The sequence below is a fragment of the Schistocerca nitens genome, chromosome 9 (genome assembly GCF_023898315.1).
Source record: "Schistocerca nitens isolate TAMUIC-IGC-003100 chromosome 9, iqSchNite1.1, whole genome shotgun sequence".
NCBI lineage: Eukaryota > Metazoa > Arthropoda > Insecta > Orthoptera > Acrididae > Schistocerca > Schistocerca nitens.
This window is the reverse complement of record NC_064622.1, coordinates 62,268,639-62,288,325: the sequence shown is the minus strand read 5'-3', so window position 1 is coordinate 62,288,325 and position 19,687 is coordinate 62,268,639. Positions and strand designations below refer to the sequence as shown.

General features: G+C 44.6%; 1 protein-coding gene across 1 annotated transcript in view; it reads right to left on the bottom strand.

Annotated features, from left to right (window-relative positions):
• LOC126202942 (X-linked retinitis pigmentosa GTPase regulator-like) overlaps positions 1-19,687 on the bottom strand; it is a 414,771-nt gene that overhangs the window by 262,794 nt on the left and 132,290 nt on the right. The window contains exon 6 of the mRNA XM_049937044.1: positions 7,377-7,529. Within this exon, the coding sequence (XP_049793001.1) occupies positions 7,377-7,529 (153 nt within the window). The remainder of the gene's footprint in view (positions 1-7,376; positions 7,530-19,687) is intronic.

Genomic DNA, 19,687 nt, shown 5'->3' with positions numbered 1-19,687 from the left:
TGCTTAAAAAATACACACACACACACACACACACACACACACACACACACACACACACACACACACACACACACACACACAGAGAGAGAGAGAGAGAGAGAGAGAGAGAGAGAGAGAGAGAGAGAGTTGGACGTGAACACACAACTATAAGTTTAGAATGCACGATGATTACCACAAGACCACAGCCTTGCACAATCCAAGAACAACTCAGAAGTAGACAACACTTCCTCCTGACAGTGTTGCCAGATTGTGCAGATGGTCTGACTTACCATTGTCAGGGGTGGTCGGTTTTACTGACCACCTTAAATGAATTACTTTGAACCAGTCTCTGTGGCGGCCGGCCAGCGGTCAGTTTTTATGTCTAAGACTGTACAATGCACCAGTACGTAGTCTATCTGACTTAAGTAAAACCTGTACTTACCTACATAAAATCTGAGTTTGCTATTGTATTCCGCACTCAGTAACAAGTTCATGAACATGCTAGGAATATTTTGTTTGCAATAATTACTAAGTAATTGATCTAAACTTAGTATGGCAATTATTACAAAGTGTATTTTGCAGGTTACAAATTTATTTTCAGTAAATCGGCTAGCTATTTTTGATAAACATAATTCTTAACAAAATTATATCTGAATCCACATTTGTTACACACTTTTGTCATTTCAGAAAATTTGTAAATTCTAAATGTCAAAGAGTGTTGTAAATCATATAAATACCAGTAGTTTGCCTACAGCAGGAGGACAGTTTGTTACCGACCATCAAACGCACAGCATATAGTACTTTGTTCACACAATCAGGAGTATTTGCAGCAAAGCTACACCTCAGGAATAAAGATCTACAAGTTATGTAAATTTCGTGAACATTTTTGGTAACAACATATCATATCTACATTGATGAACAGTTCTGCATTTTTCAGTTCAATCAATTTATTGAAATTGTTGCATATCAGCTGGTGGAAGCCCATTTTTTAAATTCTTGAGATTCATATGGTTATTGTGGCCACGAAACTTTTGGCATAAACCTTCAATTTTTGTAAGTTTGCAAATATTTTAATTATCAGCAATCCATATTACACACATCCCACACCATGCTGACTTCTTCGCCATCAGCCAGTTCTGTTTCAGATGGTAGCTATCAAAATGCAAGTACTGTTGGTGGATGGCGAGTTTAATGTATGGTTCACAGTGAGGGCTATTCGGATTCTCCCCTCCACCAACAGCTTTTCTAAATTGCACAAATGGGAGTTACCCTTACAACACATTGTCCGCTACTAAAACTATCCCAGCATCAACCTATGGTCCTACTGTCCTCACACCCTCTCCCCACCATTTTCTGCCCCCTCTGCAATACCACCTCCTCCCTGTTCACGTCTTCTTAACCTCATTGCATGTTGCCCTCTGCCAATGCACACGCCTGTCTCTCTGCTTCTCTGCTCCTCTCCTTTTCCACACAACCCCCCCCCCCCCCAACAATCTCCCTGCCCCTCAACACTGCATCTAGCAGTGTTATCATGCCTCCATGTAGTTCCTGCACACACTGCCGGACAGCAATCTTCCCTCTCCACACCCATACCCTGCTATTGCTCACCCTTCCTCACCCCATTCCAGATTGCTGCATTCATTCAACGTAACAGTTGCTTTCTGATCCATGCTGCTGAATATGGTGGCCATGTGTGCATGAGGTGTGTTTGCTTGTATGAATGTGTGTGTGTTCCCTTCCTGAAGACGGCTTTTCATTGGGCCTGTTTGCAACTCAACATGTCATCTTTCCAGTGAGTACAAATCTATTCATTTCCTTATATCAAAAAATGAATTAAATGGCATTTTGAGAAGGTGAATTACAAAATATGTTAACATAAAGGAAGTTTTTTCTTAATATGACGAAGACAGCACTACTTCTGCACTTCATAATATGTCTTTGAATATGTTTAAATAAGGGCATTATTATTTCATTTTTTGAATTATATTTTAAGGATTTGGATAAATATTTATATTATCTACAATTTCAACTCTGACCTATTCATTCTGTCAGTATGCCTTACTCTGAGAAAAGTTCATGCGAGTCTGTTTGTCCCAGAAGTTAATTCAATGCCAGGTATTTAAACCAAGTTCCCATTTACTTATGGACAGCTGGTAATGACACCAGAAAATAATTAGTGATGTTTTTTGTAGCTGACATTCACAAGACGTGAAGGACACTCTACCAAGCCAAGACATGAAAGAGTTCATACTCATGCAAGGGGCATTCTACTAAGCAAAGATGTGAAAAGGACTGATAACAACAAGTAATGAGATGATGTAACACCAAGGGCATGGAAAACACAAAGTGAGGTGCAGAAAGGTTTGGTATTTGTACCATTCTTATAAAGTGAAAATAACGCACCTGTTCTCATCTGCTATTAAAACAATGATAAGTGATATAAATACACACAATGAGGCATTGTATGCCAAATACAAGGAACTTTTGGTATGAAAAACTTCAACACTAAAGGTATTCATATTTAGTAATGATTAATTACACTCCTGGAAATGGAAAAAAGAACACATTGACACCGGTGTGTCAGACCCACCATACTTGCTCCGGACACTGCGAGAGGGCTGTACAAGCAATGATCACACGCACGGCACAGCGGACACACCAGGAACCGCGGTGTTGGCCGTCGAATGGCGCTAGCTGCGCAGCATTTGTGCACCACCGCCGTCAGTGTCAGCCAGTTTGCCGTGGCATACGGAGCTCCATAGCAGCCTTTAACACTGGTAGCATGCCGCGACAGCGTGGACGTGAACCGTATGTGCAGTTGACGGACTTTGAGTGAGGGTGTATAGTGGGCATGCGGGAGACCGGCTGGACGTACCGCCGAATTGCTCAACACGTGGGGCGTGAGGTCTCCACAGTACATCGATGTTGTCGCCAGTGGTTGGCGGAAGGTGCACGTGCCCGTCGACCTGGGACCGGACCGCAGCGACGCACGGATGCACGCCAAGACCGTAGGATCCTACGCAGTGCCGTAGGGGACCACACCGCCACTTCCCAGCAAATTAGGGACACTGTTGCTCCTGGGGTATCGGCGAGGACCATTCGCAACCGTCTCCATGAAGCTGGGCTACGGTCCCGCACACCGTTAGGCCGTCTTCTGCTCACGCCCCAACATCGTGCAGCCCGCCTCCAGTGGTGTCGCGACAGGCGTGAATGGAGGGACGAATGGAGACGTGTCGTCTTCAGCGATGAGAGTCGCTTCTGCCTTGGTGCCAATGATGGTCGTATGCGTGTTTGGCGCCGTGCAGGTGAGCGCCACAATCAGCACTGCATACGACCGAGGCACACAGGGCCAACACCCGGCATCATGGTGTGGGGAACGATCTCCTACACTGGCCGTACACCACTGGTGATTGTCGAGGGGACACTGAATAGTGCACGGTACATCCAAACCGTCATCGAACCCATCGTTCTACCATTCCTAGACCGGCAAGGGAACTTGCTGTTCCAACAGGACAATGCACGTCTGCATGTATCCCGTGCCACCCAACGTGCTCTAGAAGGTGTAAGTCAACTACCCTGGCCAGCAAGATCTCCGGATCTGTCCCCCATTGAGCATGTTTGGGACTGGATGAAACGTCGTCTCACGCGGTCTGCACGTCCAGCACGAACGCTGGTCCAACTGAGGCGCCAGGTGGAAATGGCATGGCAAGCCGTTCCACAGGACTACATCCAGCATCTCTACGATCGTCTCCATGGGAGAATAGCAGCCTGCATTGCTGCGAAAGGTGGATATACACTGTACTAGTGCTGACATTGTGCATGCCCTGTTGCCTGTGTCTATGTGCCTGTGGTTCTGTCAGTGTGATCATGTGATGTATCTGACCCCAGGAATGTGTCAATAAAGTTTCCCCTTCCTGGGACAATGAATTCACAGTGTTCTTATTTCAATTTCCAGGAGTGTAGTTAACTAACCATTTTCTTATGCCATTTGGAAATGTATACAATATTGTGAAAATGATATATTGCTTCTCATTGTAAAGATGACACCTTAAGTTAAAACAGGCACAATAAAAAGACTGTTACATATTGAGCTTTCAGCCAAGCCTTCTTCAGAAAAGAAAACACACACACAAGCAAGCACACTTCACACACCCATGACCACTATCTCCAATCGCTCTGGTCTGAATGCAATGGTGTCGCCTAGAATGCAAGCAGCAAGCAGAGTGGGGTAGGGGAGGGGGATGGATATCAGGTATGGGTGGGGGGAGAGCAAACAACATTGACTGGTGGATCGTGCATACTCATGGTAGCCAGACAAGACTACCAGGCAGGGTGCAGGAATGTTGTGGGTAAGGGGGGGGGGGGGGGGGAGGGGAAAAGGCCTGTGCAATTATTGCAGCAGAGCTTGGTATACGACATGGCTGCTTTCGCAGGTGGTCTGACCTCTGATGGGGTATGATAAGTGCATGACACACTGGAACAGGAAGTGGGCAGGTCTTGCCCCTGGGTCTTCCATAGGGATATGATCCTTGTGGCAAGGGGCTGGGATTGGGAGTGGCATAGTAATGGACAGAACAACACTTTAGGACGGGTGGAAAGTATCTTGGGTAGGATGTCCTTCATTTCAGAGCATGATGACAAACAATCAATGCACTGGCAAAGAGGGCACTCCATTGTAGCTGGTTTTAGAGGGTGTTGGGAGGATTGGGAGTGTGCGGGATATGGCATGGGAAATTTCTACATTATTTACATATTTTTATGTGTTTTTAACCTCCACCATGAATCTTGCTCCTTGCATCTGCATTAATACAGAAAAGCTTCTTTATCCCTAGCCAGAACCCAGTCCCACATAGTGTTCCTGCGTTGTTGCTTGGCTCATGGAATCCTCCCAAATTGCCTTACCATCAAATTACCCATCTCCAGCTGCAGCCCCTCCAGTGGAAACACTTTTTCACCACCAACCCTACCAATCAGAGTCAACCCCGACCAACGTTGATCCCTGCCTGACTCAATTCACTCCTCCATCCAACTGTGATCTACCCTCACTGCCCCCATATCAATCCCTGTTAACTTTCCAAAATTTCTTAACCTTGAACTTGCACCACAAATCCCTCAATATGCAAGCTAACCTTATATCCACAGAAGGCACCACAATCCACCACCTAAAAACTGATCTTAAGCTTATAATCCTACCTGCTGACAAAGGCTCCACCACTATAATTTCGAATCGTACAGATTACCTGGCAGAAGGACTCCACCAGCTGTCAGATTCATCCACCTACAAACTCTGCCACAGTGACCCCATTTCAGAAATCTAGCAGGATCTCCAGTCACTCTTCAAATCCTTAGGCCCATCCCAGAACCTCTCCCCAGAGTCCGTCTCTCTTCTCACGCTTACCACTCCCTGCACTCCTACCTTCTACATACTTCCTAAAGACCATAAACCCAACCAATCAGGATGCACCATTGTGGCTGGTTACTGTGCCCCCACTGTGCTCTCATAGACCAACACCTTCAGCATATTACCCACAACCTATCCTCCTACATAAAAGATACCAAACATTTTCCCCACTGACTCTCCACAGTTCCTGTTCCTTTACAACATCATGCCTTGCTCATCAGTATTGATGCCACCTCCCTTTACACCAACATTCACATGGTTCAGATTCACTGACAACATCTTTGTGATCTGGATCAAGGGTGAGGACACCCTACCCACCTTCTCCCCCATTCACTTCACCTAGTCCTCCATGCCCATGGCCTTGCCTCTGTTGAACACTACCTTTACCAATGTCCAACAAATTCCAAAGCTACAACCTCCTTCCTAGTTACTATGAACAACTATGACCTCACCCATAATTACTTCTCCTTTGAAGGCATCACCTACCAACAAATCCGAGGTATGGTTACAACCACCCACATGGCAACATCCTATGCCAATCTATTCATGGGCCATCTAGAGAACACCCAGAATCCTAAACCCCTCACCTGATTCAGATTCACTGACGACATCTTCATGATCTGGATCAAGGGTGAGGACACCCTATCCACCTTCTCCCCCATTCACTTCACCTAGTCCTCCTCAACCCAACAAGCCACCTTTTTTGATGTTGACCATCATCTCAAAGATGGCTGCATCAGTTCCTCCATCCATATCAAACCTATTAGCCACCAGCAATACCTCCACTTCGACAGCTGTCACCCATTCCATACCAAGAAGTCCCTTCCCTACAGGCTAGCCATCTGTGGCCATCGCATCTGTAGTATGAGCAGTTCATCTTGAAATATACCGAGGGTCTCACTGACGCCTTCACAGACCGTAATTACCCTCCCAACCTCGTACAAAAACAGATCTCCAGTGCCATATCTCTCCAGTCACCCATCTGGCCCCAAAGTTCCGCCGTCCAGCCACAGAGGAGCATATCCCTCGTGACCCAGGACTGGAGCAACCAAATCCCCTTCTCTGCCAGGGTTTCTCACCGTGCCCTGAAATGAGGTATGCCCTATCCACTATCCTTCCCACACTTCCCACAGCTATATTCCACTGCCCACCAAATCTACACAATATCCTTGTCCATCCCCACTCAAAGCCCACTCCCAGCCCCTTGCCTCATATCCCTGAGATAGACCTAGACATAAGACCTGTCACACACATTGTTCCAAAACACCTACTCCAGTCCAGCCACAAGCATCACCTATCTCTTATTCCATCAAAGGCAACACTACCTGGGAAACCAGTCATGTGATCTACAAGCTAAGCTGCAACCACTTTGCTGCATTCTACATCGACACGACAACCAACAAACTGTCTGTCAGCATGAATGGTCACCAACAAACTGTGGCCAAGAAACAGCTGGACCACCCAGTTGCTGAGTATGCACCCAATATGACTTTCTTGATTTCAATGACAGCTTCACAGCCTGTGACATGTGGATCCTTTCTACCAACACCAGCTTTTCTAAACTACAACATATCCAACATTCCCACAACCCTCCTGGCACTCAACCTTCATTACTCATCGTCCTTTACCCAGCTATTACCTTCCTGTTCCCACCAACACAACCACAATCTTTTTACTTTTCCACAATGTTTGCTTTGTTTGTCATTGCCATTGCTCTGCTTTGCATCAACACCGCTAGCACTCTGGACTTCTGTAAGTTCCTCGTTGACTATGCTCTGTAACCTCATGCTATGCTCAGCATTAGATACCTCTCCCTCTGTTGCCATTAGCAGCCAATACTGTTGTTGTAGGGTAGACAAATGTGGGATGTCGAATGCCGCAAACATCATTGACCTTTGTGACCTCAAAATCACAGGATTCCTTGTATGTCTACTCCACACAGAAGGCAGAAATCTCCTTCAAGTACAGTGGGCCATTGATTCTAAAGAAATCATACCTGTTATGAAAGCTGAGTGATAGTAACCACAGCTGACTTGAGAGACTTTCTGACCAAGAGGTAGCAAAGTTGGTATACGAACACAGCTGTCCGAGTTTGTCAATCCTAGTTGTCCATCAGCATTACTACCCCACACGTACACGTCTCCAGCATCTGAAACATAGCAGGAATGAATTGTTACATCACATGGAAGGCAAATGAGTAACTTGTTTTTGTATGGCTCAAGCAGCAAAACCACAGCTAATTTTAGCAACAAAACAAATGAACACTAGAAGGGAAATTCAGGCACAGCACGTCTTACAGCGCCACATAATCTAACAGTACACGTAACTGATTACCTACAGCCACATCTTTTTGTTTGGGCTGAAGACACTGACAGATTTCTTCCCCCTTTTTCTTCTTTTTCATTATATTCAGAAAAAGGAACATAGCTTCTTGAAGACAAGATTCCTTAAATCTTTTCGTTTTACTGTTCACTATAGTTCTAGCAATAACGGTTACTCCATATACCTTAGAGTGGTCTATGCTGACTGGTGTAGAAATGGATTTAGCATACTGCTTAAACTGAATCTGCACGGCAGATTTTAAAAAAATTTACCCAACTAAACTGTCAGATCAGAGTTTTACTGTGACACACATTCCACAAGACTATAATCTATGAGCGTCATTCTAAAAATAATACCTCCTACTTTTTTGTGGTGACTTTGGATGTCCATGCCAGGTGTCACTGGTGTTGTGCCAATGTTTGAACCTTCCTCTTTCATTTTCAGAAGGTTCTGTTGTTCTGTGGTAGATAGCATCAACAGAGGAGTGCTCCAAAATGGAGTCTGATATGGATGCATGTATAAAACAGAGATGTATGATTGAACTCCACTGATGCTTGGTAAAGGTGTATGGAGATGATACAATAGACGTGAACAATGTGGGGCAATGGATACGACATTTTCCAGATGGTAAAAGGGTGTGCATGACAAGCCATGGCCCAGTCAACCCTGCACAGCTGTCATCCCTCGCAATGAAGAGCGACTTGATCAACTCATCCATGCTGATCAGCAGATAATGACCAGAGAATTGTGTGCAAAGCTGAATGTCGGTGCAATACCTTGGAAACAATGTTGGAAAATCTTGGTTATCGAAAAGTCTGTGTGAGATGGGTCCCATGGACGCTTACAGAAGAACAAAAAAACACTCATCAAATGAAAATCTGTCGGAACCTGCTGGACTAATACAAAGCTGAAGGTGACAATTTTCTGAATAGCGTCATCACTGGAGATGAGATGTTGTTTCACCACTAAGAGCCGGAATCCAAAAGACAGTCCATGGAATGGCAACATGTGAATTCTCTGCCACAGAAGAAATTCAAGACAGACATCTCCAGGCAAAGTGCGGTTCACAGTCTTCCGGGACAGCCGGGATGTGGTTCTTTTGGATGTCCTGGAGCCTGGAGAAACTGTCAATTCAGTGTACTACAAGATGACACTGACTAAGTAGAAAGCCCAAATTTCCAGGATAAAGCCAGAGAAGAAGACCAACTTTCACCTGCAACATGATAATGCCAGGCCCCACACTAGTTTTGTGACCACGCAACTAATTGCAAAATTCGACTGGACTGCCTAACCACATCCACCATACAGTGACAGACAGCCTCTCAGCTGAGCTGTAACACCTTACAGATATATTTCACCAAAATGAGTACAGCAAAGCTTAGATTAGATGTGCTCTGAACTAAATAAATGATACAGACTTCCACAAAGAACAGGTAGATCAAGAGGGAGAGAAACTCAACTTTATCCCCTACGTTGGACCTCTCTCAGCCAAAATTGTGAGAATCCTTGGGAAAAACAACATCATATATCTTTCAATCACCACAAAAAGTGAAAGATATGCTTGGTAAAATAAAAACTAAAACTGCAAATATCTGGTGTATAAAGCATCCCTTGCAAGTGTGACTACCAATACATCAGGCAAACACAGCACTAGATCTAACAATGTTGTGTGGAACATATCAGACGTGTACGTCTGGGGCGTAAAGATAAATCAGCAGTCGCAGAACGCAGCCTCAATGAGGGATATACATTGGAATGTGAGAAAACAAAAATGCTGTGCTGAGCTATTGGCTTTTGGGAGAACATTATCAAAGAATCAACCGAAAGAAGGTTCCTTGACAACCTTGTCAACAGGGACATGGGTTACCAGCTAAGTTTGGAATGAAAACCTGCACTAGCAGTTATATACCAAGAATGTATCCAACAGTTTACACTTCACAAGTTTGGGTACCACTGAATACACCAAGAGCCAAACTGCGGCCTGTGCCAACACCACAACACATGGTACTCCCGCAGACAACTGCTCAAACGAACTTAATGTAAACAGTTGTGACATCACACTCATCAGCAGGAGTTTATTGTTGTGACACTCATCAGCAGCAGTTTATTGTTGTGAAGTCTTCCCTAGTCTTTGTCCTAAAGCCTTTGACACATTTTATCAGTTCTTACCAGTCAAAATTACAGAAATTTTTAACTGAAGACTAAAACAATGAAACATTCCTGGAATTCTAAAAAATTCCCTGGTTTTTCCCGGTTGTCCCAGAACATATACACTCTGTATATATGTGGGGCACTGTGCAACCTTGACACTTTGTCAGAAGATGGTAGGAGTGACACTCATCGACAGTCACAGAATTTCAATGCAGCCCCCTGGAGGGAAGTACGAAAGTATCATCAATCGTTTGATTTTCAATACTTCGCATAATCACTGACCAGATTCAAAAATTTAAAATGGTTTTGTAATCTATTCATTAAGAGGTACAATCTTGTGTTACAGTTCAACAGAATAAGACTAGCATTACAGTTAGAAACTATGTGTGTATCTTGGGGCAGTATGACTGACAGCACGCAAATACCTGGACTCTGTTGATCTAGTATTTGAGAATGAGGGAACTTAGTGAATTCCAATAAACTTAACACATAATTTCAAACCTTTAAAAAGCTTTTTCTCTTGATACACCCCACAAAATGATGGAAAAAAGAAAGTTTATCGCTTAATGTTCATCAATAAAACTTCGGCATGAGACATGATGACTTCTTTACCACTGACTCTATTCGCAACACAATTTGCAGATAGTATCCAGATATACCACTGAATGTAACTGCAAAATTATTTCATTGTACGACACACAATTCAGGAGATATAATATGATAGACATTTGGATGCACAAAAAACTAGTCTCTGCTTAAAATGATGCACAGCAAAACTTCAACATCAGGAATGACATTTTAATTTATTGCTTCTTTACTACTACCTCTACTTCAAAACACTTTGCAGACATTATCTACACATATCACGTAATGGGCCTGCAAAATTATATCATTGTACAACACCTGATTCAGTAAATAAGAAGTTATAAACATTGAGATGCATGAAAAACTTGCTGTTGCTTAAAATGGAATACAAACTGCCCAGACTACATTCATGCAGTGTTTCGTAATGAGAGCACTCAGCAACTTCCAACAAACTTTAAGCAAAATTCCAAACTTTTCCTAAACTTTTTATAGCTTACATGCTTAACATCAAATATTTAACACCTTAAATCATTTTTTAAAATAATCAGATGCCAGATGTTCTTTTATATATCGGAGTTTGATTCTGTAAAGAATCAGGGTATTACTGGTTTGCAACTAAGTCAACACTGATCCAGAGCCTATACAGTCCCAATAGAGTTCCATTTCCTCACATATGTCCCTAAAGTACTAAAACCTCTGTACAATCCTCTCATCCAATTGCCTAATATGATGATTTCTTCTATCTTCATTTCACCACCTAGTCTGACATTAATTTATCTATGATGATGGTGGACGAGTTCCCTTGCTATGATATGAATTACTTGAAAAGGTCCAACAACTAGCCACTTTTTATACAGCTTTATTTATGCCAAAGATTATTTAATGCTTTCACCCTTTTTGAATTCGTGTAATACATTCATATCTTCATCAATACTACATTTTGCTCCACTGTAATGTTGACAAGATATCCGTGAATACATAAATGTAAAGGTGTCAATAGCTGAAGTTCAAATTTCAAAACAACGTAGAAAGAGAACCGCTGCTCAGAATTGCATCAAATATGAACAGTATATTATTGGTGCATGAGGAAATGTCACGGAACAAAAAATTAACAAAAATCTGACCAATACATGCTGCTGTAAGCATCAGAATATGCACACCAACTGACGCACGGCACAAAGTTGTTTCTCAGTTTGTGTCTACGCTGCACAACATGACTGCCTCCATGAAGGATTGTCTGCTGCTGATAGTTATTTTACAAGAACGGTGACTGTGGGCCTGTAGCCCTACAAAAGTTAAAGAGTATAAAAAAAGGCATTGGTCCAATGTCTCCTAAGTGTCTGGTGAAAATGATAAAAAAATTCAAAAAGACAAGTTCTTTTGAAGTGGCTTATGGCAGAGGGAGGAAAGCAGTTCATCTGACGTATGTTGAAGATGGGGTCACAGCACTACAGAAGGGGTCGAGCGGTGGTGTGCAAACATGCAGTGAGTGGGGAATTGCCCAAACATTGGACATGCCTATGAAACATTCTGCATAGCTATTCATATAAAATCACACCTGTTCAGCAGGTGCTCCCTGCTGACCTGCTAGCAAGACATATGTTTGCTCTGAAATTTCTTGCTTGCATGGAAGTGGACAATGAATGGACATGGTATATTCTCTGGACAGACAAAACCCATTTCTACCTCCAAGGACATGTCAGTATGCAGAATATAGGCAATGGAAAATCAGCATGCCCATCAACCATTATCACTTCATTCTGCATAGGTGACTTTGTGCGCAGCTTGGCGGTATCATTTGTTGTAGGTCAATATTTGTTTTTAGGAGGTGAGTCCTGCGGGTCCTGTTCCTGTACCATCACTGGTAAGTGCCATGAGAGTCTCTTGCGCATCAACATCATTTCAACCTTTCAACAGTGTGGATGTGTGGGTAGGATCATTTTTTTGCAAGATGGTGCTCCATCACGCACTGCACAGCCGGTGAAATGGCTGCTGCAAAGGCATTTCAGACATGCTAGAATTATCTGCCATCATTTCCCTACAGCCTGGCTGTCCAGATCATCTGGCCTTAATCCGTGTGACTTCTGGCAGTGGGGTTATCTGGAAGATGGTGCATTCAATGCTCCAATTGCAAATGTAACTAAATTCAAGGCACTCACTGGGCAACAAATTCTGAACATGATCCCCATGACACTCCGATGTGTTGTGGTACATGCTGTTTGTCGATTTCAACTTTTGGCAGAAAATGGTGGATACCATATTGAACATGTCTTGTGTCAGTCTCAAGACAATTAGAAAGCAATGCCATTTTGCTTTTTATGTGGTTTTTGGCCCCAGGGCAATTAAAAACCGATGTCATTTTCATTTTTATACAGTTTTTGACCTTAGGACAATTAAAAACTAGTTTTTCCCATCTGAAGTGGTACGATCTTGTCATGGTATGAGCTTGCTTAACTAACAGTGCCACGACTGTTGAATACCAAATTTGTGCAGTCATGCACATTGAACAGTACGGATGGTGTAATGTGCAACTCAAAATACAGGCATCGTATTGCGATTCACCTGTCATTTGTAGCTGATACCGTTTACGTTAGAATGCTTATAGTGCCATCTATTGGTAAATTTTTGTGAAATTTTTTTGTTCCATGATGTTTCCCACTGTGTCAATAATAAGGTGTTCATATTTGATGTCGTTCTGAGCAATGGTTCTCTTTCTGTAGCACTTTGGAACTGCAACTTTGGTTATGGACACCCTGTATCACACCAAATGCAGATTGGTGAAAACCCTAAACTGGTCTTTGCATAAATAAATCTGTATAAAAAGTGGATGACTGCTGTATTTCCTCAAATAAGTGATGTCCGATTCTGATAAGACAGTATATAGATCTTACATATTTGCAAAACAAGCATTACAATGTATTTACCAGTGTTTCATGCACACCAAATATTGCTGGACTGTAGTGTGAAACAGTGAAAGTGTATGATTTTGATGTACGCCGAAGCAATGAATTAAAAGTTTGTACCAGCTCTGGGATTCAAACCCAGGTCTCCTGCTTAATAGGCAGATGTGCAAGCTGTAACACCACCCCGGCACTGGGCTATCAGAGCTGCACAGGCTATACTAGCACATCTCCCTCCATGATACAAATTCCAACTCATGCTTCAATCTATTGCTACTCCCCTTCTTAACTTGCATCATTATTGCCAAGCCTCTCCAGTATTGGAATAGTGCCTTAGCAATGAGTGAAATAGCGTTAATCCTGCCTGCACCTCAGGCACAGGTGAAGAGCCAAATAAACTGGTACACCTGCCTAATATCACGTAAGGCCCCGTGGGCACACAGAAGTGCCACAACATGACGTGACATAGCATCAACTAATGTCTGAAGTAGAGCTGGAGGGAACTGACACCATGAATCATACAGGGCTGCTCATAAATCCATAAGACTAAGAAGGGGTGGAGATCTCTTCTGAACAGCATGTTGCAAGGCATCCCAGATATGCTCAATAATATTCATGTTTGGGGAGTTTGGTGGCCAGGGGAAGTGTTTAAACTCAGAAGAAAGTTCTTGGAGCAGAGTGTTCTTGGAGCCACTCTGCAGCAATTCTGAATGTGTGGGGTGTCCCATTGTTCTGCTGGAACTGCCCAAGTCCATCGGAATGCACAATGAACATAAATGGATACAGGTCATCAGACAGGATGTTTGTGTGCGTATCACCCGTCAAAAGTCATATCTAGACATATCAGGGGTCCCATACTGATCCAACTGCAGACGCCCCACACTATTACAGAGCCTCCACCAGCTTGAACAGTCCCCTGCTGACATTCAGGGTTCATGGATTCATGAGGTTGTCTCCATACCCATACAAGTCCATCCGCTCGATTCAATTTGAAATGAGACTTGTCCGGCCAGGCAACATGTTTCCAGTAATCAAGAGTCCAATGTCAGCGTTGACAGGCCCAGGTGAGACATAAAGCTTTTTATTATGCAGTCAACAAGGGTACATGAGTGGAGATTCAGCTCCGAAAGCCCATATCGATGATGTTTCATTGAATGGATCACATGTTGACACTTGTTGATGGCCCAGCACTGAAATCTGTGGCAATTTGCGGAAGTGTTGCACTTCTGTCATGTTGAATGATTCTCTTCAGTTGTTGTCAGTCTTGTCCTTGTAGGATATTTTTCCAACCACAGCGATGTCAGAGATTTGATGTTTTACCAGATTCCTGATATTCATGGACGGAAAAATCCCCACTTCATCACTACCTCGGAGATACCGTGTCCAATCGCTCGGGCGCTGACTATAACACCGCATTCAATATCACTTAAATCTTGACAACCTGCCATTGTAACAGCAACTGATCTAACAACTGCGCCAGACACTTGTTGTCTCATATTGGAGTTGCTGACTGCATTGCCGTATTCTGCCTGTTTACTCATCTCTCTATTTGAATATGCAGGCCTATACTAGTTTCTTTGGCACTTCAGTGTGTTAATCATATACAGTTGATGTTCCAGAAACATACTGAGCCTCACCTTTATCTACAATAATGATTTTGGCCAAATCAATGAATTAAAATTTGTACCAGTTAAGGGATTGCTTTGGCCTACAGCATTAAAAATGGTTCAAATGGCTCTGAGCACTATGGGACTTAACTTCTGTGGTCATCATCAGTCCCCTAGATCTTAGATCTACTTAAACCTAACTAACCTAAGGACATCACACACATCCATGACCGAGGCAGGATTCGAACCTGCAGCCGTAGCTGTCACGCGGTTCCAGACTGTAGCGCCTAGAACCGCTCGGCCAACCCGGTCGGCTACAGCATTATCTTAGATAAAGCTGAGACTCAGTATGTCTCAGAAACATCAACTGTATATGATAAATATATCACCTACAACTGAGGTACAGGCAAAATTAAACCTATTTTGTTCATTGCTAACATGGTATTCCAATATTGGAGAGCCTCGGCAATACCGATGCCAGTTCAGAAGGGGAACATAAATGGGCTGAGATGTGAGCTGGAATTTGCATCAGGGAGAGAGACATATTAGAGTACTCTGTGCAGCTGTGGTAGGGACAGTGCCAGTGCGGTGTAACAGGTGGCACGTCTGCTTCATGAGGAGACCTGGATTCAATTCCCAGTGCTGGTACAAATTTTAATTCATTGTCTCGGCCTACATCACTGTTGTAAATAAAGCTGAGACTCATTACATCTAAGGAACATCAACTGTATATGATTAATACATTAGTGAAAGTGTGATGACTTTATGATTTGAACACCAACAGTGAGGCTATTGGCGATGTTAAATAATATCACGAGATGAATACTTAGAAACTATACACTTGTCACTTTTATCAGAAATCTGACTCATTTCCTACCTCATTCATTCATTCATGCATGCATGCATGCATCAATGCATACATATATAATAGAGGGAAACATTCCACGTGGGAAAAATATATCTAAAAACAAAGATGATGTGACTTACCGAACGAAAGTGCTGGCAGGTCGATAGACACACAAACAAACACAAACATACACACGAAATTCAAGCTTTCGCAACAAACTGTTGCTTCATCAAGAAAGAGGGAAGGAGAGGGAAAGACGAAAGGATGTGGGTTTTAAGGAAGAGGGTAAGGAGTCATTCCAATCCCGGGAGTGGGAAGACTTACCTTGGGGGGAAAAAAGGACAGGTATACACTCGCGCGCGCGCGCGCGCGCGCGCGCGCACACACACACACACACACACACACACACACACACACACACACACACACACACACACACACACACACATATCCATCCGCACATACACAGACACAAGCAGACATTTGTAAAGGCAAAGAGTTTGGGCAGAGATGTCAGTCGAGGCGGAAGAAGAGGCAAAGATGTTGTTGAAAGACAGGTGAGGTATGAGCGGCGGCAACTTGAAATTAGCGGAGATTGAGGCCTGGCGGATAACGAGAAGAGAGGATATACTGAAGGGCAAGTTCCCATCTCCGGAGTTCTGACAGGTTGGTGTTAGTGGGAAGTATCCAGATAACCCGGACGGTGTAACACTGTGCCAAGATGTGCTGGCCGTGCACCAAGGCATGTTTAGCCACAGGGTGATCCTCATTACCAACAAACACTGTCTGCCTGTGTCCATTCATGTGAATGGACAGTTTGTTGCTGGTCATTCCCACATCGAAAGCTTCACAGTGTAGGCAGGTCAGTTGGTAAACCACATGGGTGCTTTCATACGTGGCTCTGCCTTTGATCGTGTACACCTTCCGGGTTACAGGACTGGAGTAGATGGTGGTGGGAGGGTGCATGGGACAGGTTTTACACCGGGGGGGGGGGGGGGGGGGCGGTTACAAGGGTAGGAGCCAGAGGGTAGGGAAGGTGGTTTGGGGATTTCATAGGGATGAACTAAGAGGTTACAAAGGTTGGGTGGACGGCGGAAAGACACTCTTGGTGGAGTGGGGAGGATTTCATGAAGGATGGATCTCATTTCATTTGAGGAAGTCGTATCCCTGCTGGAGAGCCACATTCAGAGTCTGATCCAGTCCCGGAAAGTATCCTGTCACAAGTGGGGCACTTTTGAGGTTCTTCTGTGGGAGGTTCTGGGTTTGAGGAGATGAGGAAGTGGCTCTGGTTATTTGCTTCTGTACCAGGTCTGGAGGGTAGTTGCGGGAGGCGAAAGCTGTTTTCAGGTTGTTGGTGTAATGGTTCAGGGATTCCGGACTGGAGCAGATTCGTTTGTCACAAAGACCTAGGCTGTAGGGAAGGGACCGTTTGATGTGGAATGGGTGGCAGCTGTCATAATGAAGGTACTGTTGCTTGTTGGTGGGTTTGATGTGGACAGACGTGTGAAGCTGGCCATTGGAAAGGTGGAGGTCAACGTCAAGGAAAGTGGGATGGGATTTGGAGTAGGACCAGGTGAATCTGATGGAACCAAAGGAGTTGAGGTTGGAGAGGAAATTCTGGAGTTCTTCTTCACTGTGAGTCCAGATCATGAAGATGTCATCAATAAATCTGTACCAAACTTTGGGTTGGCAGGCCTGGGTAACCAAGAAGGCTTCCTCTAAGCGACCCATGAATAGGTTGGCATACGAGGGGACCATCCTGGTGCCCATGGCTGTTCCCTTTAATTGTTGGTATGTCTGGCCTTCGAAAGTGAAGAAGTTGTGGGTCAGGATGAAGCTGGCTAAGGTAATGAGGAAAGGTAACACCCCGCACTCCTACTTTCTACCTTCTTCCTAAAATTCACAAACCCAATCATCCCGGCAGTCCCATTGTAGCTGGCTAACAAGCCCCCACAGAACGTATCTCTGCCTACATAGATCAACACCTTCAACCCATTACATGCAGTCTCCCATCCTTCATCAAAGACACCAACCACTTTCTCGTTCGCCTGGAATCCCTACCCAGTCTGTTACCCCCGGAAACCATCCTTGTAACCACTGATGCCACTTCCTTATACACAAATATTCCGCACGTCCAGGGCCTCGCTGAGATGGAGCACTTCCTTTCACACCGATCACCTGCCACCCTACCGAAAACCTCTATCCTCATTACCTTAGCCAGCTTCATCCTGACCCACAACTTCTTCACTTTCGAAGGCCAGACATACCAACAATTAAAGGGAACAGCCATGGGCACCAGGATGGTCCCCTCGTACGCCAACCTATTCATGGGTCGCTTAGAGGAAGCCTTCTTGGTTACCAGGGCCTGCCAACCCAAAGTTTGGTACAGATTTATTGATGACATCTTCATGATCTGGACTCACAGTGAAGAAGAACTCCAGAATTTCCTGTCCAACCTCAACTAGTTTGGTTCCATCAGATTCGCCGGGTCCTACTCCAAATCCCATGCCACTTTCCTTGACGTTGACCTCCACCTTTCCAATGGCCAGCTTCACACGTCTGTCCACATCAAACCCACCAACAAGCAACAGTACCTCCATTATGACAGCTGCCACCCATTCCACATCAAACGGTCCCTTCGCTACAGCCTAGGTCTTCGTGACAAACGAATCTGCTCCAGTCCGGAATCCCTGAACCATTACACCAACAACCTGAAAACAGCTTTCGCCTCCCGCAACTACCCTCCCGACCTGGTACAGAAGCAAATAACCAGAGCCACTTCCTCATTTCCTCAAACCCAGAACCTCCCACAGAAGAACCCCAAAAGTGCCCCACTTGTGACAGGATACTTTCCGGGACTGGGCCAGACTCTGAATGTGGCTCTCCAGCAGGGATACGACTTCCTCAAATCCTGCCCTGAAATGAGATCCATCCTTCATGAAATCCTCCCCACTCCACCAAGAGTGTCTTTCTGCTGTCCACCCAACCTTTGTAACCTCTTAGTTCATCCCTATGAAATCCCCAAACCACCTTCCCTACCCTCTGGCTCCTGCCGTTGTGTTTGCCCCCCCCGGTGTAAAACCTGTCCAATGCACCCTCCCACCACCATCTACTCCAGTCCTGTAACCCGGAAGGTGTACACGATCAAAGGCAGAGCCACGTGTGAAAGCACCCACGTGATTTACCAACTGACCTGCCTACACTGTGAAGCTTTCGATGTGGGAATGACCAGCAACAAACTGTCCATTCGCATGAATGGACACAGGCAGACAGTGTTTGTTGGTAATGAGGATCACCCTGTGGCTAAACATGCCTTGGTGCACGGCCAGCACATCTTGGCACAGTGTTACACCGTCCGGGTTATCTGGATACTTCCCACTAACACCAACCTGTCAGAACTCCGGAGATGGGAACTTGCCCTTCAGTATATCCTCTCTTCTCGTTATCCGCCAGGCCTCAATCTCCGCTAATTTCAAGTTGCCGCCGCTCATACCTCACCTGTCTTTCAACAACATCTTTGCCTCTTCTTCCGCCTCGACTGACATCTCTGCCCAAACTCTTTGCCTTTACAAATGTCTGCTTGTGTCTGTGTATGTGCGGATGGATATGTGTGTGTGCGTGCGCGCGCGCGCGCGCGCGCGCGCGCGAGCGAGTGTATACCTGTCCTTTTTTCCCCCCAAGGTAAGTCTTCCCACTCCCGGGATTGGAATGACTCCTTACCCTCTTCCTTAAAACCCACATCCTTTCGTCTTTCCCTCTCCTTCCCTCTTTCCTGATGAAGCAACAGTTTGTTGCGAAAGCTTGAATTTCGTGTGTATGTTTGTGTTTGTTTGTGTGTCTATCGACCTGCCAGCACTTTCGTTCGGTAAGTCACATCATCTTTGTTTTTAGATGT